The sequence below is a fragment of the Misgurnus anguillicaudatus genome, chromosome 24 (assembly GCF_027580225.2).
Source record: "Misgurnus anguillicaudatus chromosome 24, ASM2758022v2, whole genome shotgun sequence".
In the NCBI taxonomy this organism is placed as follows: Eukaryota; Metazoa; Chordata; class Actinopteri; order Cypriniformes; family Cobitidae; genus Misgurnus; species Misgurnus anguillicaudatus.
The window spans coordinates 26,563,389-26,591,267 of NC_073360.2; the positions used below are offsets into that span (position 1 = coordinate 26,563,389).

The 27,879-nt window shown below is 37.2% G+C and overlaps 5 protein-coding genes across 5 annotated transcripts; all 5 read left to right on the plus strand.

Moving 5' to 3' along the window:
- The first annotated feature begins 6,741 nt into the window (after nucleotides 1-6,741).
- LOC129437355 (olfactory receptor 1500-like) lies at nucleotides 6,742-7,796 on the plus strand. Its single transcript, XM_055195492.2, has one exon. It carries the CDS (start codon nucleotides 6,751-6,753, stop codon nucleotides 7,771-7,773), a length of 1,023 nt encoding a protein of 340 aa, XP_055051467.2. The 5' UTR covers nucleotides 6,742-6,750; the 3' UTR covers nucleotides 7,774-7,796.
- A 1,941-nt stretch (nucleotides 7,797-9,737) lies between these two features.
- LOC129438870 (olfactory receptor 4B13-like) lies at nucleotides 9,738-11,123 on the plus strand. The gene has a single exon (XM_073863195.1). It carries the CDS (start codon nucleotides 9,841-9,843, stop codon nucleotides 10,798-10,800), a length of 960 nt encoding a protein of 319 aa, XP_073719296.1. The 5' UTR covers nucleotides 9,738-9,840; the 3' UTR covers nucleotides 10,801-11,123.
- Nucleotides 11,124-13,576: 2,453 nt separating this feature from the next.
- Nucleotides 13,577-14,769, plus strand: LOC129437356 (olfactory receptor 2AT4-like). Its single transcript, XM_055195493.2, has one exon. It carries the CDS (start codon nucleotides 13,606-13,608, stop codon nucleotides 14,569-14,571), a length of 966 nt encoding a protein of 321 aa, XP_055051468.2. The 5' UTR covers nucleotides 13,577-13,605; the 3' UTR covers nucleotides 14,572-14,769.
- A 4,922-nt stretch (nucleotides 14,770-19,691) lies between these two features.
- Nucleotides 19,692-20,727, plus strand: LOC129437357 (olfactory receptor 52N2-like). The gene has a single exon (XM_055195494.2). It carries the CDS (start codon nucleotides 19,705-19,707, stop codon nucleotides 20,683-20,685), a length of 981 nt encoding a protein of 326 aa, XP_055051469.2. The 5' UTR covers nucleotides 19,692-19,704; the 3' UTR covers nucleotides 20,686-20,727.
- A 5,417-nt stretch (nucleotides 20,728-26,144) lies between these two features.
- Nucleotides 26,145-27,879, plus strand: LOC129437358 (olfactory receptor 52Z1P-like). Its single transcript, XM_055195495.2, has one exon. The coding sequence runs from the start codon at nucleotides 26,502-26,504 to the stop codon at nucleotides 27,462-27,464; it is 963 nt and encodes a 320-aa protein (XP_055051470.1). The 5' UTR covers nucleotides 26,145-26,501; the 3' UTR covers nucleotides 27,465-27,879.

Consider the following 27,879-nt stretch of genomic DNA (forward strand, 5'->3'; position numbering starts at 1 on the left):
TTTGGGTTAGGATGTCATTTTATGTTACAAAAATGTGCTCTAACCCCAAACCCAAGCAACAATGGTTAAAAACAGAAAACAAATGCAAATCCAAAAAAAGAAATGACATGAAAAGATGCGCCATATAAGTAAACGGGAAGGTCTGCACGTAATTTTTTTTTAATTTGGTGTATGTATATTGCACGATAATCAAACGTGTGTTATTTGTACGCATTCGGTGAGAATGGGCTGAAGTTGATATATCTTTGCTTAAAGACCTTGGCATAGTAACATCTTTAAATTGAGCTGAACAATTAGCTCATCATTAATGCAATTAAGGGTGTAATTGCTCTTGAGACATCCAAATAGTCCCAGTGGAGAAATTATTAACATAAGTGATAAAACTGAGACTCTACAAGGAATACACATTTTACAATTACTTTTATGCCTGTTACAAAAAAGAACTAAAGGAAGAATTGAAAAACTCTGTAAAAAAGAAAGGTAATCTCAAATGAACTTCAATATATACTTTGTTTTATGTATGCTATTTTTTCCCAGTTTTAAAATGAGAAAATCTAATCCAAAGGATAATATAAAATACCAACACCAACACGCTAGATTTCCATAAGTAAATACAATATTTTCTCAATAACAATAGGCCTAAGTAGGGCTCTATCTTACACCCAGCGCAATGCAGCGCAATGCGCGACGCAAGTGTCTTTCGCTAGTTTCCACCCTAATTTTCAAGTTTAGCGCCCCGTTGTTTAAATAGCAAATGCATTTGCGCCCTCTTTTGCGCCCATGGGCGTTATGGTCTGAAAATGAGGTGTGTTCAGGCGCATTGTTGGCGCGTTTCTATTTTGAGGCAACTAAAATAGACTACGCCATTGACCAACAAAAACCTGCTCTAAAGTCTAAAGTCAATGGCGCAATATGTTTTATGTTATTTAAAGAGCGCATAATATGCGCCTATAAACGGGAGGACAACGCGGGTTTGCTTATCACAAAGTACATGAATGTGAAGCAGCACAAAAATGCTTTTAAATATTAGTCAGGGGGCCATTTCTGAAAAGGGCTTCCGTTAAGACTTTTGCGGACATGTTTTGGTACAAGCTGTCACCCTATTTTTTTTGTTAGAAGACACCTATAGGTAAGAGATTAGGGTGGTTGTCAAGCTGAATTATTTTTTTTTTTACTTGTGCAAGCGATTTCAGGACAATTTTTTTGGTTTCCAGCTCAACTCGACAATCCAACAATAAATGTTAAAATCTCCACAACCACAAGGCCCATATACATAAAAATGGTATCAAATGAAAGCAAACACTCATGGGATGTCTGCTGAAGTGTCAGAATGAACATTTATTGTACAATGTAAGAGAAAACAGAACTAGAACATGAAAAAAACAATCTCCGCCTAAAGAGAACCAGTTTTCAAAGTGAATATCAGCTTGGAAACATAACATAGTATCCCAAAAGTTCTATTTATCAGTACCCCTATCTATGGAAATGAGTCAAGCCAAGTTTAAAGCTTGTAGGGAGAGACAGTGCAATGATGCACAAGTTATAAAACTTTAATGGCAAGCCGAAATGTAGAACTGTAGATGGTGGTCTATGGTGCTATTTGACTTCATTAATGAACCAGGTTGTAACACATACTATATTTAATTGACATATCACTATAGTTAATAATTCTATCCTAACATAACTGTTCTCTCACTTCTTTGGGGTTAGGGGTTAGTAACTAGTTAGTAGTAATACATGGTAATGAAGAGCACCTCGAACATTAAAAAGTAAAGTTTGATTTAAGTTCAGATTTAAAGACTTTACTGCATGTCTGGATTTTAAACTTTATACATACACACGTGAGGAAGATCTTCATTTATGTCTGGACATTGAGGAAGCATTTATCTTTATCGTTACCCAAGAAGAACAATGGAGGACGCACTGGAGGAGGATATTGGAAGTAAGTAACAGTTAATTTATACTATTTATATTTGCTATCATGTAATATGCTCATGGCTTGTGCAGTTCAGCCTACGCACAGTAAGCATCAGCAGACGGCACGCTTCGGATTGAAAAAGTTTTGCATTGTTTACAAACGAGGAAGCGATCTCACGTAATGGCGGATTTCACTGTTGTATGCTGTACAATGTTAAACACAGTTATTCACTTATATCCTTCATGGCAACTTTCACTAAGCCTGCACTGCTGTATCTTTTAAGTGTGTGATGTAATATGATTCCATGTTTGCATGCTTATTTACAAACGAGGACGCAATCTCACGTAATGGCGGATTTCACTGTTGTATGCTGTACAATGTTAAACACAGTTATTCACTTACATCTTTCATGGCAACTTTCAGTAAGCCTTCACTGCTGTATCTTTTAAGTGTGTGATGTAATATGATTCCATGTATACATGCTTATTTACAAACGAGGACGCAATCTCACGTAATGGCGGATATCTGTTGCATGCTGTACAGTGTTAAACACAGTTATTCACTTATATCCTTCATGGAAACTTTCAGTAAGCCTGAACTGCTGTATCTTTTAAGTGTGTGCTGTAATATGACTCCATGTTTACATGCTTATTTACAAACGAGTACGTGTGACCTCCCGTAATGGCGGATATCTGTTACATGTTGTACAGTGTTAGACACAGTTATTCACTTTCGTTTCCTTCATGGCAACTTTGAGTAATGCTGCACTGCGGGATTTGCTGTAAAATGATTCCATATTGTTTACATGCAAGGCAATTCCATACATTGCGCTTTACATGCGACACCGTTTTTATGAGTGCCGCGTTACACGAAGACGCGAGCCCGCACACATGGCCGCCATATGCAATGTGTTTTTAAAGTTCATACCCGCTTACAGAAACACGTTTAAAACAGAAGCTAGACGATAAGGGGATGGGCATCTGAAAACAGCTTTTTATATAACTAATCACTGCAGATGTTTATCTGAGATGTTCTGAATTTAGTTTGTGTACATGATAGTTTATATGAATGTACTATCAGTGATATTTACCCATCAGTTATATATGTAAGGATATTTCTGTGGACAATTTATGCTAACAGCTGTCCATAACTCTCTTACAGGTCTGCATCCCTCTCATCAGTACAGAAACTATGAAGTGGAAAAACACTTTTTGGACATAAAGTTATATGGTAACATTAGCCACATGACCAGCTCTGTTGTTTATCAGTTTCTCATACAAGTTAAGTTTTTGAATTGAGTTTGTTTCTAAATAAACTGAAAATGTCCTACTGACCTTCATCTCTATTTTTATTATATTGTTAACTTCTTAATAAACCTCAAACAAACATGTATACATTTGTCCTCACATTCTTTACTGTAGTTCCCAACATTCCTGCCTCATTATGCAGCTCATTATGCGAGCCTTTGTTTGCTAGCTGTAAATCAATCCTTTCTCGCATACGGCCCCTCTAAACAAAAACTGTCTTACAATTTCTAAATCAATATACTGGTTTATGTGAATGAGTAAGCAGAATGATTTTCACATCATTTTAATGAGAAAACTCTTGACGATTAGATTCTGTTTAGAAAGTCTTGTTAAAACATGTTTAGTATGGGTTTTGTGGACTTATATCAGTGACTTAAAAATTTTGCTTTTTTAAAAACCACGCATAAACATTTTTCTCTCAAAAATACAAACATGTACATACATGTAGCTCATATAATATTTTAGCCCAGTTTGTGCTGAACGCAGTGGTATGAGACACTTGCCATTAATATGTTTAAAGCAACTGAAAAAAAGACCAAATGTAAGAGCATGTCAGAACCTCTGACAGTGTCCCAAAATGGTCGGACCCCAGAGGGTTAATGTCCTAATGATCAGCATACTTATTTGTATGTCCCACAGCTGACATGGAACGTTATTAACCTGTTCGGGAACTTCATTTTTTTTGCTCTAACCGGTTCAGGAACGTCAGTTTTAGGGTAGAACCGAAAACGGTCAAAATGGTCAAAAAAACATTTACTAAACTGACAACCTAGCTAGAACACATGTTGAGGGGTTAAATATTAATACTGGATAGGTTGTATGCTTGTACCAAAAAGTGTCCGACAAAGTTTTAATATCAGTTTTGGCCTCCTGACTATATGAAAGATTAAAGGATTGAATGTAGAAGATTATTATTGAGTCTCTTGGACATAAATGAGGACTAATAATGAGACGTTAGAAGAGCTGCTTCACCTGCAGCCTGGTATGTAAATAAATGCTTTGCTTTAAACAAACGCATCTGTTTTTTTAATGCTACCTCACAGATTTATTGTATATGATGACTCTGTACCTGTGGATATGGTGAGATGAGAAACATTTTTAAATAATGCTTAAAAAAAACTCTTTGCTAAAAAAAACGCTGTCCAAAGTGCTGAAACGCGCGGAGAGCCGTTTGTAAATTCTTTATCTCCTGTTTGTTACAAATAAAGTATTTTAAGAGTAAAAACCTTATCTTACATACTTTGTAATTTTTTGATGATATTGGATAGCCATACATTTAAAGCAATTAAAAGTCTGCTTTTTACTTCTATGACTAAAAGAAAATGGGTTTTAAAGGTTTTAATAAAAAAATAACAATTTCAATACAAGTGAAAAACAACATAATTATTTAACATTAATCTTAAACTGGGGATCTTCTTCCTCCGCTTAGTTTTTCAGTTTACAAAATCCGTCATCTAAATAGGGATTAGACATAGCGCCAGCCCAACTTGCTTTTAAAGGGGATGAGAGCTGAGACTCTCATTGGTTTACTGCACGTTACGCCCAAAATACTTCCATTACAATAGGACCAACCCTTTTCGACCATGCGCTCAGCGCACAAACCATTCTTCCCGTTGTTAAATTAGCAAAAGTGGATTCGGACACGCCCATGTAGAGGTTGCGCTGTGCGCTTTAGACAATGCGCTTAGATCATTAAAATAGGGCCCTGTGTGTTATTTGTACGCATTTGGTGAGAATGGGCTGAAGTTGATATACCTTTGCTAAAAGACCTTGGCAATAGTAACATCTTTAAATTGAGCTGAACTATTGGCTCATCATTAATCCATTTAAGGGTGTAATTGCTCTTGAGACATCCAAATAGTCCCAGTGGAGAAATTATTAACATAAGTGATAAAACTGAGACTCTACAAGGAATACACATTTTACAATTCCCTTTATGCCTGTTACAAAAAAGAACTAAAGGAAGAATTGAAAAACTCTGTAAAAAAAGAAAGGTAATCTCAAATAAACTTCATCCTATGCTTTGTTTTTATGTTTATGTTTATGTATGCTATTTTTTCCCAGTTTTAAAATGAGAAAATCTTATCCAAAGCATGATAAAATACAGCTTATTTCAACAAACAATATATCAGCACTGTTTGAATTAACAACTATACTGACTTCAAATACTGCAGTGTTTCAGAGAGCAGGGAACAAGCAAACAACAACACATGTTTTTATTTAAAGTCTGAATCACTGTTGTGTCATTGTTTCACCAACGCGCTAGATTTCCATAAGTAAATACAATATTTTCTCAATAACAATAGGCTTAAGAAGTTTTAACGTTTGAGAATAATGGCACAAAATTTTGAACACAGTTAATGTATTTATTTTATTTGGCATTTAATATGCACTGTAAAACAATTCAGTAGAAATTACAATGTTATTGCAGCTGGGTTGCCGGTAATTTACCGTAGATTTAAATTTATGTTATTTACTGGCAAGAATTTGTTCACAGTTAGATAAATTTGAAATATTAACAAGTCTTTGTCTTTACCGAATAAAACTATACAATAACAGCCTCATGCAAAGCATTCTGGGAACCAGAAATCATCATCAACCTTTTTCTGTTTTTTTGCTTCAGATTTTGTTTTCCAGAATGTTTTGCTTGATACTGTTTTTCTAGTTTTATTCTGTAAAGACAAAGACTTGTAATTGTTTAATGTTCATTTAACTTTGAACAAAATGTTGCCAGTAAAAAACATACATTTAAATCTACGGTAAATTACCGGCAACCCAGCTGCAATTTCTATGGAATATTTTTTTACAGTGTATGCTATTTTTATTTCAAACAAGATTTATTGTTTTAATCAAGTGGCCGTCATAAAAATAGAAATATGTACCATGATTTCTGCATTCAGATAGGCTTGTACAAGACAAACTTGTACAAGTAGTGCATTGATTTTACTGGACATTGTCACTGAAAGTCAAGAAAAAGCAAAAGTATTGAATATATCAAGATTAAGCTCTTATTTCTAGGGACAATGCCTGCTCAATATGGATATTCTGGCCAAATATCTGCCCAGAGGCGTTACAAACTACTGTGATGACTTCCCTAAAGAGACTTTGGCAAAGGGCATTGGTTAGTATAAAATAATGCATGAGTTATATGGTCAGTTTCATCAACCAACCACAGAATTCTTCGCTTTATATAAAGAAAAATCGCTGCATTTCTCTTCCTTATATATTTTTGACTGCTACACTTTGGACAGTGTAAGTAAACTGCACATGAAGACATACAGTATGTTGTAAGTAAAATTGTGAGTTCAATTGATTTGCAGTATGATTGTATCAGGTGAATACATTAATCAAAACTGATTTTTTTTGTCATGATAATAGCTTTTTTACTAAACTTTTCATTATATAAGCATAATAATGTTTACAAATATTGCCTAAAATCCTACCTCACTACTTCTGAACATTATAAAAAGCTGTTATATAGTCAGAAGTTGTGATAATTTGTTATGCCAATGTGTGTCTCTGTCCATGTTAATCATTTCCTGTAATCTTTCTTATCAGGCTATCATGACATCTGAAAACAACACCTTTATCAAGGACTTCTTTATTGTTGGTTTTCCTGGACTTTATTCAAGTTATTATGATATAGTGGCTGCACTTCTGCTCTCTGTCTATGTGTGTATTTTAGTGGGTAATGGCATATTTCTTGCACTTTTTACTGTAGAAAAATGCCTTCATAAACCCATGTATTATATAATCTTAAACCTGGTCTTCAGCGATATATTGTTTAGCACCACTACCTTACCAAAAATTATTGCCAGGTATTGGTCCCAAAACGGTTCTATTTCATTCACCAACTGCTTCATACAAATGTTTTTTGTGCATTATTTTGGTTCCCTCACTTCTTTTGTCCTTGGAATAATGGCCTTTGATAGGTATTTAGCAATCTGTAACCCACTAAGGTATTCAAATATAGTCACAGGGTCAAGAATTTTTGGACTTTGTCTCCTTGCATGGGTCCTAGCAAGCATATTTCCTTTAATTATGACAGTGAGGGCCTATCCTCTCCAGTACTGTGCAGACAATCGTATCATTCATTGCTACTGTGATCACGTTTCCATCACATCCCTCGCATGCACTAACAGAGCACTGTACAGCATTCCAGCGTTTGCATTTGCATTGGTTGTGTTGCTTGGACCTTTGTCTTTCATTGTTTTCTCCTATGGTGCCATCATAGTGGCAGTTTTGCGTATATCGAGCGCTCAAGGAAGACTGAAGGCTTTCTCCACCTGCAGTCCTCAGCTCATCATCATTGCTCTTTATTTTCTACCTAGGTTTTTCAATTATTTGTCTGGTAATATTAGTTTTAACTTCAGCACAGATGTGCGGATAGCCATCATTTTGATGTACAGCTTTATTCCACCCATGATTAATCCTCTTATTTACTGTTTAAGGAACAATAATGTAAAGGAGATCTTGCTTAAAAGAGTAGAGACTTTATGTCCTCGGCTTAATGATGCAAAAGTCAATGTATTTACTGTATGCAAATAAATCATGAAATTGTATTATTTTAATAAGTAATCATATGTGACGCACTACAGTAAAGAGATAACATTCATTTTGTTCATAATATTGTTATCATATGACATGGATATGTCTTGCATTACAATTGTAATTTGTTTTCCTGCTGTTAACATTTAATGTTTAGCTATTTTTAAGATGTAATTGGAGGTTTGGTGTACTTATTGTACATGTCCTGTAACATAAGGTAATATGTTTCATTTAAACTATATTTTTCCTAAATAAATATACATGTATTTACTTCTGAAAGTTTTGAATTTATATAAACCTAATGCTGGGCTGTTTCAACCCATGGTTGGGTAACAACAATCCAGCATAAGTTTATTTAAAACCCAACGTTTGGTTCTGTCCAACATTTACCCAAACATGGGTTTTAGAGTGTAATAAAATAAAATGTTTCACTGATACCATAAACAAGTCTTTGATCACACTGACTGTATTTGGGAACCACTGCTGTATACTGTAGCATGCCCTTGTTAACCAGCATTGAGATGCTTAGTTGGCCTAGTTGCATTATATGCCCTATAAACTGTGTGTTACATTTTTAAGGCTTGGTTATTATGGTACTTTTTTGTGCCTGCCAAGCCTACATGAAAATCTTCCACATTGTTGTGTTTCATTAACAAAATAACAGCACTCGGATATGAGTAAATCTTAAATTACTTTATTCTGATAAAAAAGTAAGATATTTTGAAGAAGTGACTTTTATAGTATTTTTTATTCTTACTATGAACTTCTGATCAGTTTGGTTACAAACATTCCTCAAATGTCCTTCCTATTTGTTCATCAGAACGTAAACATGAGAGTGAGTAAATGATGACAGAATTTTCATTTTGAGGTAAATTTATCCCTTTAAAGAGTTATCTTTGACATTCACATTAAAGGCTGAAATTTACGAAAACGTCACATCGTACACACCACCTTATTTTAATTTGACACTTTCTTGACTTAAATGTTTTAATACATTTGCCTTCTATAAAAAGAACTTAAATCCATTGATAAAAAACATATTAAAAGGACTGTAAGTAGGATTTTAAGTCTTTTATTAATCAAAATCAATGTCTTTATTCATAAATATGTCCTCGTAGGTGTCAAATGACATCTGCCAGTGATCTGACTTTTCTTTGTAAGCTTAGAATTTTTTCTCTTTATTTACATTGAACGGGTAGGACCAAGGAGGCTTCCATGTCGTTTCGCCGTATTGAAAAACTATAATAGCATATTACATATAGAGGCCTGCGTTAGTGGGCCTGTGTCGTGCATAGTGCATTAAGATGCATTACTACACTTTACTATAGTAAATACTATGGCATCTACTATAATTTTTGAAAATGTTTTACTCCCACATTTTTACCTCTCATTCAGATTGCATTTATTATGATTGTATCATAATAAATTCAACATTTATTATGATACAAACTGGAGAGTAGGCCTAACATTCAACTTTTATGTTAGGCCTACTCTCCAGTTCATATTTAAAGGCCTAAACAGAAGACATCAATGTACTTGTATTTTTAATGGGGTTCAGGTTGTTTGTGTGCATTTATAAATTTCATGTTTTATTTCACATGATTTTACAATCTACTCATTGAAGACTTGTTCACAATGTTTACCTCATTGTACTGTAATGTTCTGTGTTCTGATGTAAAAAAAAAATATACAAAACTATGACATTTGTACTGTTTTTAATTTACATTCATATGGCCAATCCCAGTGTTAATGGGTATCCTTTAAAAAAGTAGCATAAAACAACATGCTACTGTTACCATTGTCCCTGAAGGACAAGCGTCAGCCATGTTTCTATGTCAGCTCAGGTCATGCACTTCACTATTTATAAACCGAGAACCAGCGCATCTCATTGTAAAGACTCAGAACCCGATCAAACACATGTGCCAGGTCTTTTCTCAGCATTAGTTATTATTATATGAGATGTTACAATAAAATGTAATTTATAGGTTTCCAGTTGTGATGTGCTAATATTAAATCATTTCTTTTGTACATACAGAGGATAAAAGCTTCCTTCAAGGAGAGATATTCATGATGTCAGTTGGAAACGTCAGTTTTATAAAGGATTTTATCATTGTCGGGTTCCCGGGACTTCAGCCTCAATATTATGGGATTGTCTCAGCAGTCTTGTTTTTTGTTTATGTGTGTACACTGGTGGGAAATGCTGTATTTATTACATTATTTGTATTATCGAAGACCCTTAAGAAGCCTGTTTATTATTTCATTGTAAATCTTGCTGTGTGTGATGTACTCTTCAGCACTACTGCATTACCAAAGATAATCAGCAGATATTGGTTTGAAGATGGATCCATTTCATTTTTAGGCTGCTTTCTTCAAATGTTTTTTGTGCATTATTTTGGCGCAGTCAGTTCACACATTCTGGCTTTAATGGCTATAGATCGCTATGTAGCCATTTGTCATCCGTTTCGATATTACAGCATTATGACAAACAGAAATGTACTCATTCTGTGCTGTGTAGCTTGGATTTGGGCTTCCTTGGGCTCCCTAATGTTGATTATTCGGGCATATCCTCTCCCATACTGTGCAGAAAACACCATAGTTCACTGTTTCTGTGATCATGTTTCTATTACAACTCTGGCTTGCAACGACCGAACACTTTATGGGTTCCCAGCTTTGGTCAATGCCCTTATAGTGCTTTTGGGTTCACTTGCTATTATTGTTTTCTCTTACTGTGCTATCATTGTGGCCGTTCTGCGTATATCGAGCGCTCAAGGACGACTGAAGACTTTCTCCACCTGCAGTCCTCAACTCATCATTATTGCTCTGTTTTTCCTACCCAGATGTTTTAATTATTTGTCTAACTATATTAACATAACATTCAGTACTGATTTGCGATTGGTCATTATTATGACGTATAGTCTGTTGCCACCAATGATTAACCCACTTATTTATTGTTTGAGAACAGAAGACGTCAAAACGATTTTTAAAAGACTATTTCAAAATAATCAAACTGGCATTAATGTGCCATGAAGTGCTCTATGCCAAACTGCTATCAATGTTATTAAAACAATTCTTACGTTTCCAGATTGTATAAAATGTCACTTGTGAATGATATGCTGTGTGTTAGTCAATTAACCTTACATGTTAAATATACTGACCCCGGATTCACAGGCAAGGCTTAAGGCTAGTCCAAGACTAAAACACGTTTTTCTCAAATAAAAATTTATTTTAGTGACAGGTCTTAAAATATGCCAGTGCCATTCATTTGTTAAGTAAGGCATGCTTAAACTTCAGAATTTAACTAAGGCCTAGTCCTGGCATTAGCTAAGCCTTGTCTGTGAAACTGGGCCTTAATGATGCATTTTTATTGCATGAAACTGAATAAAGCATCATGTCAACAAAACAAACTGGTACTCTGCAATACTTGAAATAATTTGAGGAAGCTGTAACAATGTAAACAGCGTAGAATTAAATAGTCTTGTCTTGAACATATTCTATATGTGTAAATGCACTGTCATATTGTAAATTATGTTTGAAGGCATATATAATTTTGTGTCCCATTAACAAAATAACAGCACTCTGGTATAAAATAACATGGAGTAAACCTGCATACCTGTATATTTCTTTGTTCTAAGGAACACAAAGGAAGATATATGAGGAATGTTGGTAACCAAACCGATCAGAAGCCCTATTGACTTCCATAGTTTTCTTATATTTTACTATGGATGTCAATGGGGCTTATGATTAGTTTGGTTAAACATTCCTCAAAATATCTTCACTCTAAAAAGGTTCAGCTCAAAAAGGGACGAGCCCTGCCTGCTGGGTTGTAATTTAACCAATGCTGGCTTGTTTCAACCCATTGTTGAGTCAAATATAAACATTATACAGGTATTTAACAACATGAGGGTGAGTAAATTATGACAGAATTTTCATTTTGGTGTGAACTATCCAATTTAAAGACATATTTTTGACATTCACATTAACTGATACAATTGTTAATGGAAAGAAAATGTCACATCACCTTATTTTTATTGTACACTTTCTTAAAAGGCACCTCGTCTAAAATGATGTAATACTTTATATTTGCCTTCTACTACTAAAATCCATTGATTAAAAACATATAAAATATGATCCCAACATGTAATACTCATTTTAGCCTACAGTATAGAGCAGTGGTCTCCAATGTGGTGCCCACGGGCACCAGGTTGCCCGCACATAGTCTGTTAGTCACCCGCCAAAGCACATTTTATTAATAGCCTTAATTTTAATATTTACTTATTATTTATATTTTATATTAGCTTGGTACAGAGCCCCTAAGGGGACATGGGGCAAAAATTAAATAAAGGTTAGTTTCGTGTGTGCACGTGAAACTATCGCGTGCACACGTGAAACTACCGCGCTTAGTTTCGCATGCTCACGTGAAACTTTCACGTGTGCGCGCGAAACTACACTTTAAAAATAATCTGCACATTAAGGTTGCGCGTGAGTACATGAAAGTTTCACTGAGGCAGATGAAAGTTTCACTGAGGCATATGAAACTAAACTTTCGATTTTTTTACTCCAATGTCATCTAAGGGGCTCGGTAACTTGGCTTCTTTTATATATGTTAACATTTAAACAATTATAAAACATATCAACAAGTAAAATTAAATAAAATCAACAAGTAAAACAAAAAGTTTTGAGTAGACTATTTCAAAAAGTAGCCCTTCAGATTGTTTTATCCATTGTGGTAGTCCTTGTTCACAAAAAGGTTGGAGACCCCTGGTATAGAGGCCTGCATTATGTTTTGCGCATAGTGCATTAAGGGGCGGTACTTTACACTTTTCGTTCCATTGACTTCCATTAATATGCATGCGAATGTGTCAGACAGAAAATGAAAGCTCATGCGAAGATATTTAGCATTTCGCTGTGTACCAAAGTTCAAGTCTGGTGAACTCTGAACTGCGAAATCACATCACGTGGGGATTTGTGACCAGTAGAAAACGGTATGTCACAGCATGACCTTTCTCTCTTCTGAAAAGCAAAAATGAACGAAGCCAAACTTATGATGACGAAGCGATCTCCGCCAACATCCGCATGCTCAAAGTGTACTGACCATCCCCTTAGGAATCGATGGCGTGTAATGGATGTCACAAAATATTACTACACTTTACTATAGTAAATACTATGGTAAATACTATCATTTTTAATGTGAGAATGTTTTCTCCCACCTTCTTAACTCTCATTCAGATTGCATTTATATATATATATATTACATTTACATTAAAATCTACTTATTGTGGACTTGTTTATACAATGTTTACTTGATTGTAGTGTTAATAGAGAAGGTTTTGATTGCAACCTTTTCACGTCATGTATTGTGAAGTAAACAAAATGGCAGCCTCTAGAGAAAATAGTGTATCAAAGTTTATTAAAACTATGACATTTGTACTGTTTTAAATTTTACATTCATATAGCCAATCCCGGTGTAAATCTATTAAACTGTACATGTGTTTATATTCTGGGTATCCTTTAAAAAGTTGCATAAAACAACATGCTACTTTTTTCCAATGTCCCTGAAGGACATGCATCAGCTATGCCATGTTTCTATGTCAGCTCAGGTCATGCACTTTACTATTTATATAACAGACATAAAGAAACCGAGAACTAGCACATCTCATTGTTAAGAGTCAGAACTCTGTCAAACACATGTGCCAGGTCTTTTCTCAGCATATTTATTAATGATATGAGATGTTAGAATAAAATGTAATTTATAGGTTTCTAGTGATGTGCTAATATTAAATCATTTCTTTTGTACATACAGAGGATAAAAGCTTCCTTCAAGGAGAGATATTCATGATGTCAGTTGGAAACGTCAGTTTTATAAAGGCTTTTATCATTGTCGGGTTCCCGGGACTTCAGCCTCGATATTATGGGATTGTCTCAGCAGTCTTGTTTTTTGTTTATGTGTGCACACTGATGGGAAATGCTGTATTTATTACATTATTTGTATTATCGAAGACCCTTAAGAAGCCTGTTTATTATTTCATTGTAAATCTTGCTGTGTGTGATGTACTCTTCAGCACCACTGCCTTACCAAAGATAATCAGCAGGTATTGGTTTGAAGATGGATCCATTTCATTTTTAGGCTGCTTTCTTCAAATGTTTTTTGTGCATTATTTTGGCACAGTCAGTTCACACATTTTGGCTTTAATGGCTATAGATCGCTATGTAGCCATTTGTCATCCGTTTCGATATTACAGCATTATGACAAACAGAAATGTACTCGTTCTGTGCTGTGTAGCTTGGGTCTTGGCTTACCCGGGCCCCCTAATGTTGATTATTCGGGCGTATCCTCTCCCATACTGTGCAGAAAACACCATAGTACACTGTTTCTGTGATCATGTTTCTATTTCAACTCTGGCTTGCACCGACCGAACACTTTATGGGTTCCCAGCTTTGGTCAATGCCCTTGTAGTGCTGCTGGGTTCACTTGCTATTATTGTTTTCTCTTACTGTGCTATCATTGTGGCCGTTCTGCGTATATCGAGCGCTCAAGGAAGACTGAAGACTTTCTCCACCTGCAGTCCTCAACTCATCATTATTGCTCTGTTTTTTCTACCCAGATGTTTTAATTATTTGTCTAGCTATATTAACATAAAGTTCAGTACTGATTTGCGATTGGTCATTATAATGATGTATAGCCTCTTGCCACCAATGATTAATCCACTTATTTATTGTTTGAGAACAGAAGACGTCAAAACGATTTTTAAAAGACTACTTCAAAATAAACACACTGGCATTAATTTACAGGTGAGATGAAGTTTTCTATGCCAAAATCTTAACGTTTTCAGATTGTATAAAATGTCACTTGTGAATGATATGCTGTGTGTTAGTCAATTAACCTTACATGTTAAATATACTGACCCCGGATTCACAGGCAAGGCTTAATGCTAGTCCTAGACTAAAACACATGTTTGTCTCAACTGAAAATAACTTGCACATACAGATCTTAAAATATGCCAGTGCCATTGATTTTCTTAAGGTTTGCACCAGTAAGGCATGTTTATAAAGTTGTTTAAACTTCATAATTTAACTAAGGCCTAGTCCTGGCATTAGCTAAGCCTTGTCTGTGAAACTGGGTATTAATGATGCATTTTTATTGCATGAAACTGAATAAAGCATCATCTCAACAAAATGAACTGGTACTCTGCAATACTTGAAATATTTTAAGGAAGCTGTAACAATGTAAATAGCGTAGAATTGAATAGGCTTTTCTTGAACATGTTTTGCACTGTAATATTGTATTTTATGTTTGAACATATATCATTTCTAGTAGGAATTTTTTTTCAATAGCCTACATTATAGATGTTTTTCCAGTGTCTGTGTTTTTAAATGCCTGAATTATTTCATTTATGTTTAAAAATTTGTATATAAAATATGTATATACAGTTAATCAGTAACAATAAACAATAACAAAAAACTCAGCAAAAGGAAATTTTCGTCCTTCAAAATATTGTATTTTAAAGACATTTTTGTAAAAAAATCTACAGACAACATACATATTTTTATTGAAGGTTAAATAATGTTTTTATGCTTTTTTGCAATGAACCATAAACAATTAGGGGGTGTGCACATCAAAGCTTTTAAATGCGTCTGAAAACGCCAGGCAGATGCCGACTGCTAGCTTTTTTCAGCCAACTTCCACTTTTTTTCAGCTGAGCGCTATGGTTGCTGTGATACTTCTGTTTTGTTTATTAGTCAAAGTATATTGCGCCGGTTGGTTGTTTTTATGTTTATCCCGCCCCTCCTCCACTATGATTAGACTACTGAGTGAGAACTGACATTGACGAGCGGAGCCAGCAGCTAGCCTTTTCATTTCTGCGCTGAAAACCGTCGCTCAGCGGTTTTTCAGCGTTCAGCGCTCAGCGTCGAGAGATAAAAGAGATTCAGCTTTGGATGAAAAGCTCCACTCGCCAATGTCAGTTCTCACTCGGTCGTCTAATCACAGTGGAGGAGGGGCGGGACAAGTATCACAACAACTAACTGGCTCACAGCTGAAGTATCACAGCTACCAAGGCACTCGCCTGAAGAAAGCTGGCACTCAGCTGAAAAAACAGCTGGTGTCACAGGTGGGAGCGGAACGCCCCTGTCGCGGGTCAAGCTCCTCCTTCTGTTTCCACCCCGAGGAGGTCCCAAAACACCCCAATTACCAGACAGACGAGAGAAATAAAAGTTAACAAGTTTTATTAAATATTAAAACAAGGGGAAGGGAAAAGGGGGGGTTTAAGTACTAAAAAGAGGTTCTGGCGGCATCTCGTCCCCTTGCACATGGGCCGGCGAGCAAGTCTTCCGGCCTTCGTCTCTCCAATACACACCCGGTACATTCAGGTAGGTACACGGGGCTTTTAACTCTGGGCAGACAGGTAAGTACACAGGGCCTTTAACTCTGGGCAGACAGGTAAGTGCACAGGGCCTTTAACTCTGGGAATACAGTGGGCACACTGGGCTTTTAGCTCTTGGGCAGACAGGCAAGTACACGGGGCCTTTAACTTTGGGCATTCAGGTGCGTACACGCTGCGATTAACTCTGGGCATACAGGTGGGCACACTGGGCCTTTGGCTTTTGGGCATACGGGTGGGCACACTGGGCCTTTAGCTCTTTACACGGCAGAAAGGGCAGAAGGGAACTGGCCATCGGCTGACATGACATCCTCCACAGCCACAGCGCCACCACCAGAAGGGGAGGAAGGTTGGACGGGTCCTTCGGTCGTGTACGGTTATAAAAACGGCTGTCCAACGCCACCACTCGGCTCCTCATACACAGGGCTCTTTCTTCAGCCTAGGATATGACTACTGACAAACACGGATGACAGCACAGCACGACAATTTTCCACATGTACTCACTTCAATAAAATCACCCACCGCAATCTTCACACAGTGAACTAGGGTCAGTGTCACAGCTTTGGCCCAGGTTCGGAGACCTGGATGAACAAACGACAGAGGCAGGAGGACAGCACGTGAAGGCGTCAAAGCCACGGTCCTAGGACTCCTCCTTCTTCTCCTCCGCTAACTCCCACACACACAGTGACTGAAACAGACTGGGTAATGGATGACTACTTTAAAGCCACTCACAACAGACGTCCCAATCCTCTGAGGTTTTTGCCCAGCGGACTGCTTCAAACTCCTCCGTCTCCACTTCCTCTCTTTAGATCCACTGTTACGTCCGTTCGACATTTCCAGTTCCTTCAATACACATGACAAGATCACAACAGCACGGTAACAATGAATGTCTTATCACTTATCTCTGTGCTTTAATTCAGCCCAATATCCATCTTTCCTTCACCCAGCCTGTAAATCCAAATAAAAACGTCTCCTCCAACACATCGATAGCTTCCACCTTGATCCCAGCACACAACGGAACAAAACTTCACCAGACGTGTCTCCTCAGCCACCGCAGTCTTTCCGCTTCGCTCCCTGCGAACGCCGGAACAGACGTGGCTTTTCAACTCCTTCCTTGAAGGCTATTCCTTATCTGCCAATGGCTTTTTTTTCCAGACGCTCGTCTTTACTGTTGGTTTCGTTTTTTTGGGCTTTCCCTCACCCGCCCCCCTTTTATAACAAACCCAGCGGCTCCCAGGGCGAACTCCTTCCTGCTTCTCAAATGCCCTTTTTATGAGCCTTCTCTCCTCATGAAAGCCCAATCACTGAACGGCAAATTTTTCATGCACACCTGATCAAAATTACTCCTGATTTCTCTTCCCACGGAGTCGGCCCGGAACCAGTCAGGTGTTTGCTGAAATCGGTCCGGGCGGAACTATTTCCGCCATTTTTCGTTCTGCCTGTATTCGGTCACTCCGTGACACTGGCAATCCCTGTCCTCCAGGTTTCCGCCTTCCAATTTGTTGCCGCCGAACGTTTCCGCCTTCCGTTTCCGCCAACCGCGTCATAGCTCATTACCATAAAGTTGAGCTGATTTCAACTCTCCTCGACACTAACACCGTACATGACGCGCCCCTGCTCGACAGGGCTCGCCACCGGCTCTCATTTAAAATGAATGACTTCCGGCTACTTTGACGCTCTCGCCGGTGGCGGTGTGAAGGCACAGTTAGGGCTGAGAGCAGAAAAATGCAGAGCGCTGGCTTTCAGCGTGAAAAAAGCCAGCTGCTTGCTTTTTTGAAAACTGCCGCACTTCCATTGAAAACATAAGCCGGCCGCCGGCATAAAAGCTTTGATGTAATATAAGTCTAAAGTGTGCCCAGAATGTGTTTCTGTGAAGGTTCAGCTCAAAATATACCAAAAATCATTTGTTATAGCATGTCCAAAATGCCCTTATTTGGGTGGGAGCAAACACGTGCTGTTAATGTCTGTACCTTTAAATGCAAATGAGCTACAGCTCCTCACTTCCTAACAAACAGACAGTGAACGCTTTTAGTTAAAATAGATCTGATTATACAGTCTGAGGCAACAGTATCTAGTGGACAAAATACAACTTGCTTAGGGTGAAAACCAGTGGCGGCCATTCTTTTTCGAGGGTGCACGATGCAAAGCTCATCACAACATGTATGTAGCCCGTCATGTGTGTGGTTCGTCATTTCAAAATATGTGTTCGGCGCGCTGAGTAAATCTATGTTCATCACGTATCATGCCAAAATGCACGCAGATCATATAGGGTTTATGATAAAAGAGACACTCGCACTCACAATGGACCTCACATTGATAAGATAATTAAATGTGCATGTCTAGTGAGACTGCTTTGGTTTAATTGTAATTAAAAAAGACCTTCTAAAAGTGGATTTTGCAGTGGATTCTAAAAGTTGAATAGCTGCCCTTTAATAATCTCTAGAATATTAAAATCATCTAAAGGTGAGAGATTTTTTTCCAGTTCCTGTTTGGTGTGATGCTCATTCCACCACCGATCCACCTGATGCCCATCCATTCTCATGGTGCCAAATTGACAACATCAACTGATCACTTCCTTTGTGCACTTGTAGCTTGTTAAAATGTTATTATATAGTTTTTGCTATATTCTATATAGCATATATATATATTTAGTATAGTATATAGTAAATTCTATAATTTATTACTGTAACAGCAGTGTGAGTTATAGCTGCAATCAGTAAGAATGTGTCTCTATCCTCTTGTTACAGATGGTCCTGGTCCTTCTGGCTAAGTCTGGTTTTCTCATAGGGTCTTCTTAAAGAAGTTTTTCACCCCTTGACCGCTGTCGCCCTGTTGGCTTGCTTACTGGAAGACTTCTAACATTAGCTTAACTTAGGACTGTAAATAAGGTTAATATTGCTATTGATATGATATTGCTACTTCACTGTAGTACACTGTAAAAAGTGAAACGTTGGTTTAACTTAAAATTTCACTTTCAAATGTTTTTTTTTTAGGTTACCAATTGATATAATTTTTAAGTTGAATAAACTTACATTTTTTTAGGTGTTCGTAATAGTTTGGAATGGCAAACTACTTATTACATTATTCAAATAAGGAAATAAATTTGTGTACACAATAAAGTTGCCATGAGAATTGTGATGAGAAAACCCCAAAAGAACACGTCAAATGTGGGAGGTGTTTTCTGGTATTTAAAGATAGATGGTCTTTCATATCTATAGCATATGCATCTATGCAAGTTCTTCTTTGTCTGTGCATCACTTTAGGTTTGCAGTTTGTTTGTCAGTAAATGCAAGATCACTTAATAATGCCATCTTATAACTTGAGATTAGTTTCTTTGGAAGTATGTCAATTATGAGCTATATTTATTCATATTTAAAGTTGAACATTTAAAAATTGAAGATAATTTTTTTACTTTTGAAATCACAAAAATATTTGTATTATTTGTAATATTTTTGCAGATATGATTTCAACTATACTGTGTATTTCAGTTTTGTTTTGACATTGTTTTTTACAGTGAATGTGCATCAGGTAATTGTGAAGTCTTCCCAGAGCCATGACTTTCACCAACTTCACTGAATTCTACCTGCAGGGATTTCCAGGACTACAAGCGCAGTATTATGGAGCTGTGGGAACTTTTTTGTTTTTCATCTACTTATTACTGACAGGAGGAAATTTCTTTATTATTTCATTTATTGCATATGAGAGAAGCCTTCAGAAACCCACATATTTAATCTTCTGTAATCTTGCAGTGTCTGATCTTGTTTTTGGAACTGTAACACTGCCTACAGCATTTTCAAAATACCTTTTCAATGTCAACACTATATCGTTTTATAGCTGCTTTGTGCAAATGTTTTTTGTTCATTGTTTAGGGAGTGTTAATTCTTTTATTTTGCTATTAATGGCCATTGATCGCTTTGTTGCAGTGTGCAACCCACTTAGATATTGTGCTATTATAACAAATAAAAACATTTTAATGGCATGTGCAGTGATTTGGATAATGTTAATAATTTTGTTGGGGGTTATTACTTACGAGACCTTTGATGAACCCTACTGTGCTTCTAATGTAATAACCCAAAACTATTGTGACCAAAATACAATAATGAAATTATCTTGTGGAAACTATAAGCAGAAAAGGCTGTATATATTTGGAAGCGCCATGTTTGTTCTCTTGGCCCCTTTGGCTTTTATTATTTTTTCTTTTGTTGCTATCATCACATCAGTTTTTAAAATCTCTGACAGTCAGGCTCGATATAAAACATTCTCAACCTGCGCTCCCCAACTTGTTATCATCTTTCTGTACTATGTTCCTAGATGTTTTATCTATGCATATGAATTAGTAGTGCCAATCCCACCTGCTATTCGGATGGTATTTGTTATGTGCTACAGCCTGTTGCCCCCTGTTGTCAATCCAATGATATACTGCTTCAGAACTAAAGAAATCAAAGATGCTTTAAGAAGGAAAATGAGACACAAAAAAAATCAGCATGCAGGTGACAATGCTTTGGAGCAGAACCTAAACTATGTAAGCACTTAAATACAGTAGTAAATATCATGCCCTGTTTATACTCTATATCGTTTTTATTCTGTCTGTGAGTATGACTGTGGACCCTCCTATTGATGGCATTTATTGACAAATGTAATTCTTATTTAATAAAGTAACATGCAACTTTCTAAATCTGGTAAATGAATAATGTTTATCAATTAATCACAAATATTTATTAATGATAATAAAAAATTCAGTCTGAATGAATTCAGTCTGTCTGTACCCTCTTGAAATTCACTCCCTGAACTCAGAACATGACAGAGCAAATATTAAATATTACTGTTCAAAAATGTTTTTTTTTTTTTGTACAAACAACCTTTTTTAGTGTTGAAAAAAGTACAATTGTTTATCCTGATTTTTTTGCTTTCATGTGGATATGTACAGCTAAACTACAGTACTGCACTTTAAAACACCACGTTTGTGTCTGTGAACAGTAGAACAGAATATTTTATATAAAGAAATGTATCAATAAAGCAATCAGTAAGAATGTGTTTCTATATTCTTCCTCTTCAACCCTAGGACCCTGTCCCGAGTCCAAGATTTCTTATTTTTACTTAATATAAAATATTATTTTAATTGTTAATGGTCTGTCATGGACCCCAGTAACACATATGAGATACTGTTTGAAAGCATAGAGTCTCTACTTTCTGCAGATATGCATCACTTTGAGATATGTTTTACTGTAAGAAAGTTATTTACACTTAATTTACACTATCACCTCCACATATTTTTTATATGATTTAATATTCACATATTTCATATTTTTCAAGTATGACAAACATGGGCAAGTTTTATATCAAATTAAAGCTCTCATTCTCATGAATAATGCAGCGTTATTTTTGATCTATTATCAACACATACCCAACAATCGTTGAATAAATAATAAGCTAAAAAATGGTCTTAGTGTGAACTGCCTCAGATAGCACATATAGCCACAAATGCTACACCATATTTTATCTTAGGTCCTACTCTAAACAATGAGTCCATTTGCATTTTCTTTGGTTGTGTGCATGAATAATCCCTTGCTATTTATTATATGTGCAAAACAAAAAAATGAACATTTATATGAAAAATGTATTTTCACACCCTTCAGTAAAATAAGAATAACTTTTGAATGCGACATGCTAAAGAGTTCATTCTTTTTTGGGTGTTTACTGTCTGCTGCTGCTAACAACCAGAACTGTTTGCAGTCTGCTAGAGCACACAGAACCAGAGTTATACACTATCAAAGACCGTGTTTACAACATAAAAAAAGAAAATTTGGTGTTTCATCATATGAAAAACAACATAAATAACAAAATTGGTCACAAACAGCAGCTTTTTATGTAATTTTAAAGGGTTTTCTTTAAATGATATAAAGATATTGCATTTATTCGACTGTGGTTATGGGGACACTTCAAATGTTTTTAGGCAGAAATTGTATACAAAAATGGTATTATTCCTCCCTTCAGTTGGAGTAAAATAATTTTTGCATACATATTGATAGAGAAAAAATGCATTTTTCCTCTGTAAGCTGACAATTGCTGGAATCAAACAAAACTGTCTGCAGGTTTTGTTACCACTCAGGGCCAGAGTTATACACTTTCATATAAAAACTTTAGAAAAAAACATCAAAAAGCGCCTATTTATTTTTATGTTTATTAGAGGACTGACAACACATACAACCATGTTTAGCACTTTCAACAGTTTTTTATGTAATTTCAAAGGGTTTCCTGCAAAATGATACCAAACTTTTTATATAAACCTCTGAATGTGGTTATGGGAAGCTTTTGAAATTGGGTAGGCCAAATCCTGGCCAAAATCCCCAAAATAGCTTCAGGGTGTAAGAGGCTACAGATTGCAATGTGGTATGGATTGCAGCTGTAACGTGTCAGAAGAGAACTGGTCCTCCTTGCTAAAGGGCTGTTCACATTGACAATGACAATAACTATAACTATAAAAAATATAGTTTTGAAAATCGTTTTATATTAAAGAGAATAGCGCAGTTCACACCACAACTATAACGATAAAGATACAATGAACGGTATCGTTGCGATTTATGATTAACGATAAACCATTTACAGCCAATCAAATCTATTTGAACTATTTGAACCTTGGGTATCCAGCACTGATGCAGTTGCTGGGAAATTGTCTACGTTATGCTTTTTTCCTACCACAGTGACTACGCCAAAAGGTAAGATATTAAATTACACAAATTATTAGATTCACTGTTTAGAGTTACGCGAAACACATCACCTGCTGTGTAAATGCAACAAGAACAGCACACTTATACATTCAGTGACATGTAAAAAATGTCCAATATTAGTTATTGCCGTTTGATGCAGTTGCTGGGAAATTGTCTACGTTATGCTTTTTTCCTACCACAGTGACTACGCCAAAAGGTAAGATATTAAATTACACAAATTATTAGATTCACTGTTTAGAGTTACGCGAAACACATCACCTGCTGTGTAAATGCAACAAGAACAGCACACTTATACATTCAGTGACATGTAAAAAATGTCCAATATTAGTTATTGCCGTTTAAGTGTCACGCGTGTGAGCGAATTAGCATAAATTACCGTTATGATGTGGATGTTATAGTTAATTTTATAGTTATCGTTATAATGTGAACGGCCCTCAATAAAGCAATAAGCCCCCAAAAGGCAGTGGGTTTCCCAGTTGGACCCGGACTCGATTTTCCTATGGCTCTGTGTATCAATGACACTTAAGCCTGCAGAGTGGCTGCAGACCCTGACTAAAGTGTTTCTAGCGGATTGCTCCCCTACATTGTTCATGCACGTCTGCATTGCACAGTGTGCAGTACAGCTCAGGAGTTCATGACGTCCCCACAATATGATGTCGTTCTGCCCACACTCCTGCACTACACAGCAGCATAGTTTCTCAAACACAATATGCAACTGACACCCTGCGTGTGCGCGGGGTCACCCTCCCTCAGCACCCAACTCAGCAGCTGACTGCAAGGGGTGGGTGGAAGTAACTCACAGAGCGAGCTCGGACAGCCCCAGCAAATGCATATGCATCCAAATGCATCCAATAAAATATCCTCTGCTTACAAAGAGGCTGCCCCCAGCACTGCCGTTGTGGCACAAAGAACTGCTCAGACTGCCGTGTCAGGGTCTGAGCACTCAGATAAACATTTAAAGCCGAGACCGGGCATAGCTCATGTAGAGCCAGAATAGAAGGCAGATTGTAACCACCTGCACTCTAATGGCGCTGAGAGTGTTTTTAGGTACATATTTCCTAAAGGGACACTATAAGAGAGCAAGGTGTCCTTTACTCCCTTAATTCTGATAATCAGATGGTGCCCAGCCACAGGAGTTGCGTCGAAACCCTTGAGGTAGACAGCCTGCATTGCGGCCAACTACCCGCTACTGTAAAGGTAGAACACTCAACACAGGACAGTGCACCAGGTGCAACAGGTAGAACAAAGCATGTACTCTCTTCTTGTTGTGCACAGATCCAGTAAGCCCGAACCAAACTCAGAATGGCTAACGCCCTCAGCCACATGACCATGCCGCATAATGCATCTGAGTTGCCAAATGGGGAGCAGATATGCGAGCAGCTGCCCACACTTGAACACTTAACAGTGTCAAAGGGGGTCAGAGCAACATGTGGCATACTAGGGGCATCAGCCGCCAGCACAACAGTGCCCGAGTTGAACAGTTCAGAGCAGACACACAACTAATGCGCACTCCTGAGAGAGATGGGCTCGCATCAAGCCCAAGTCCAAACCACAACCAAGAACACAATGTACAGCTGGCATGCAGTTTTTATAGCAGCTTGCATCAAATTTAAAGCTCTGCTCCTGGCCTTTAAAACCACCACTGGGTCAGCACCCCCTTACCTTTATTTACTTATAGAGCCTAATATACCCTCTCGATCCCTGTTCAATGCCACCGAGCAACGGCTTGTGGTGCCATCTCAAAAAGGGGAGAAAACATTAGCGCGTACCTTCAGGAGCTGTTCCATACCTGTGGAATTATCTGCCGGTCGTGACACGATCTGCTGACTCTGTAGCTGTCTTTAAGACTCGGCTAAAAACCATCTCTTCCCCCATTACCTTCCTAATATAGGACTTACTATCTTTCTCTATTTTTCCTTTCTCTTTATCTGTACATTTCTTTAAAAAAAATAGTAACTAACCCTCGCCTACGTATACTGTGTTGGACTTGATGAGACTTTTCCAGTGCACTTATGTATTGCTGTTCTTGTATTGTCTTGTATTCTATTGTTTACCTCATTTGTAAGTCGCTTTGTACAAAAGTGTCTGCTAAATGACTAAATATAAAATGTAACACTTGTAACAGCTCAGCAGCGAGCTGTTTCTCTCTGCAACATGTGTGTAACGGGGACACTGAGAGCGAGGTTGTGCACCATATGCTGAGTTTTGTGCGTGCAGGCGTTTATATATTGTATATATTATACATATTTGTTCCCCACATACACATAGTGAACTGAATATATGTTGCTTCAGTCTACAACGGTTCACTGTGTGTCAGCAGCCATCGGACACAAAACGCCAGAGCCCAACATAGCTAACACGAATTCCTGCCATCACCCGAAACACCCAGGGGGGCACAAGAATTCCAGTGCATGCCACGGCCCCTCCGGTGATTGTATTACGTCACGTTCGACGGCACACGTAAGTGATGTAACCAAAATGCGCACAAGAGAAGAATGTTCTAAGCAAGGTTAGCCGCTATGTAAATGGCTCGATTGTGGCCGAAACCCTTGAGAATCGGCCAAAGTGCACTTTATTGTACGAAGCCGACACCAAAAAATCTACTCAAGTAAACAGTCACGCCTTGTGAAGAAATTTGCAATATACAAGGGGGGCGACCGGCGTGCTCGTCCATGACAGGCCCTGACGAAACGGGGTCCGTCATGTCCGAGCAGTGACCGAATTGCGTAGGGAATCGGAAGAAGCACCCTGTGATAACACAATACCGAGAACTCATGGAGCTTAGTTTATTGTGAATGTATTGTGCACACTGTGCCATATTCCACACTGCATAGATGGGGAAGGAATGCTTATGCACGTGGCCGCCCTGCTTCCATAGCCTCGAACACCTCAAGGGAAAGCTTAAAGGGCAGAGTGTCTTCCACTGCTCGGTCTACCCTTCTCTCTGCAGCGCATGTGCAATGGGCAAAACCGAGATGGTGATTCGCTGCCGAGAACACAGTCACGTGTGAAGATTCTTTCCGCTTACCTTTTTCCTCAAGGAGCGAAGCAATATATCCATGTAAATGTCGGTCGGAAGGCGAGTAAGGGAAGCGGCCTATGTCCGTTATGCTACAGCGGCACTTCAGTAAAACAAAGTGATAAGAAAGAACATGAGGATATGCCTTAAAGACGGTCGTTATGTCTCTATACGTCGTCATAGCAGGCATTGGCCAGTACACTAGCGTTGTTCTACAAAAAAGCTTCAGAAAATCGACAGAGTGGAGGATCTCCCATAGCGTCAGCTACTGATGCAATGTTGAGAAACTGTTCTCAAAAGGGAACCCCAAACAACACATCAAATGTGGGAGGTGTTTTCTGGTATTTAAAGATAGATGGTCTTTCATATTTCTTTTACTTTAGGTTTGCAGTTTGTTTGTCAGTTAATGCAAGATCACTTAATAATGCCATCTTATAACTTGAGATTTGTTTCTTTGGAATTATGTCAATTATGAGCTATTTTGTGTTTTAGTCTAATCTTTTTTGAAGATATAAATATATGTACTGTGAATTTGAGCATTGTTTTGACGTTGTTTTTTTACAGTGAATGTGCATCAGGTAATTGTAAAGTCTTCCCAGAGCCATGACTTTCACCAACTTTACTGAATTCTACCTGCAGGGATTTCCAGGACTCCAAGCGCAGTATTATGGAGCTGTGGGAACATTTTTGCTTTTCATCTACTTATTACTCATAGCAGTAAATTTATTTATTATTTCATTTATTGCATATGAGAGAAGCCTTCAGAAACCCACATATTTAATCTTCTGTAATCTTGCAGTGTCGGATCTTGTTTTTGGAACTGCAATTCTGCCAACAGCTTTTTCAAAATACCTTTTCAATGTCAACACTATATCGTTTTATAGCTGCTCTGTGCAAATGTTTTTTGTTCATTATTTAGGGAGTGTTAATTCTTTTATTTTGCTATTAATGGCCATTGATCGCTTTGTTGCAGTGTGCAACCCACTTAGATATTGTGCTATTATAACAAATAAAACAATTTTAATGGCATGTGCAGTGATTTGGACAATGTTTATAATTTTGTTGGGGTTTACTTCTTACGAAACCTTTGATGAACCCTACTGTGCTTCTAATGTAATAACCCACAATTATTGTGACCAAAATACAGTAATGAGATTATCTTGTGGAAACTATAAAGAGAAACATCTGTATATATTTGGAAGTGCCATGTTTGTTCTCTTGGCCCCTTTGGCGTTTATTATTTTTTCTTTTGTTGCTATCATCACAACAGTTTTTAAAATCTCTGACAGTCAGGCTCGATATAAAACATTCTCAACCTGCGCTCCCCAACTGCTTGTTATCTTTCTGTACTATGTACCTAGATGTTGTATCTATGCATATGAATTAGTAATGCCAATACCACCTGCCATTCGGATGGTGTTAGTTATGTGCTACAGTCTGTTGCCCCCTGTTGTAAATCCAATGATATATTGCTTCAGAACTAAAGAAATCAAAGATGCTTTAAGAAGGAAAATGAGACACAAAAAAGTCAGCATGCAGGTGACAATGCTTTGGAGCAGAACCTAGACTATGAAAGCAAATTGAATACAATAGCGCTTTGTTTACATCATGCCCTGTTTATACTGTATAGTCTATCCTTGTTATTCTGTCTGTGCATATGACTGTGGACTCTCCTATTGATGGCATTTATTGACAAATGTCATTCTTTGTTAGTAACCTTTCCTTTTCCAAATGTAAGTAACATGCAACTTTCTGAATCTGGTAAATGAATAATGTTTACCAATTCATCACAAATATTTATTAATAATAAAAAAAAACTTAAATTCAGTCTGTCTGTACCCCCTTGAAATTCACTCCCTGGACTCAGAACATGAAAGAGCAAATATTAAATATTACTGTTCAAAAATGTTCTTTTATCAAGATTTTCAGTTTGTTTTTGTTTTTTTAGTACAAAAAACCTTTTTAGTTCTGAACAAAAATG

Bases quoted from the DNA above. Each gene is read 5' to 3' on its own strand.
- LOC129437356 (XM_055195493.2), top strand. From the start codon at position 13,606: ATGATGTCAGTTGGAAACGTCAGTTTTATAAAGGCTTTTATCATTGTC.
- LOC129437355 (XM_055195492.2), top strand. From the start codon at position 6,751: ATGTTAATCATTTCCTGTAATCTTTCTTATCAGGCTATCATGACATCT.
- LOC129437358 (XM_055195495.2), top strand. From the start codon at position 26,502: ATGACTTTCACCAACTTTACTGAATTCTACCTGCAGGGATTTCCAGGA.
- LOC129437357 (XM_055195494.2), top strand. From the start codon at position 19,705: ATGACTTTCACCAACTTCACTGAATTCTACCTGCAGGGATTTCCAGGA.
- LOC129438870 (XM_073863195.1), top strand. From the start codon at position 9,841: ATGATGTCAGTTGGAAACGTCAGTTTTATAAAGGATTTTATCATTGTC.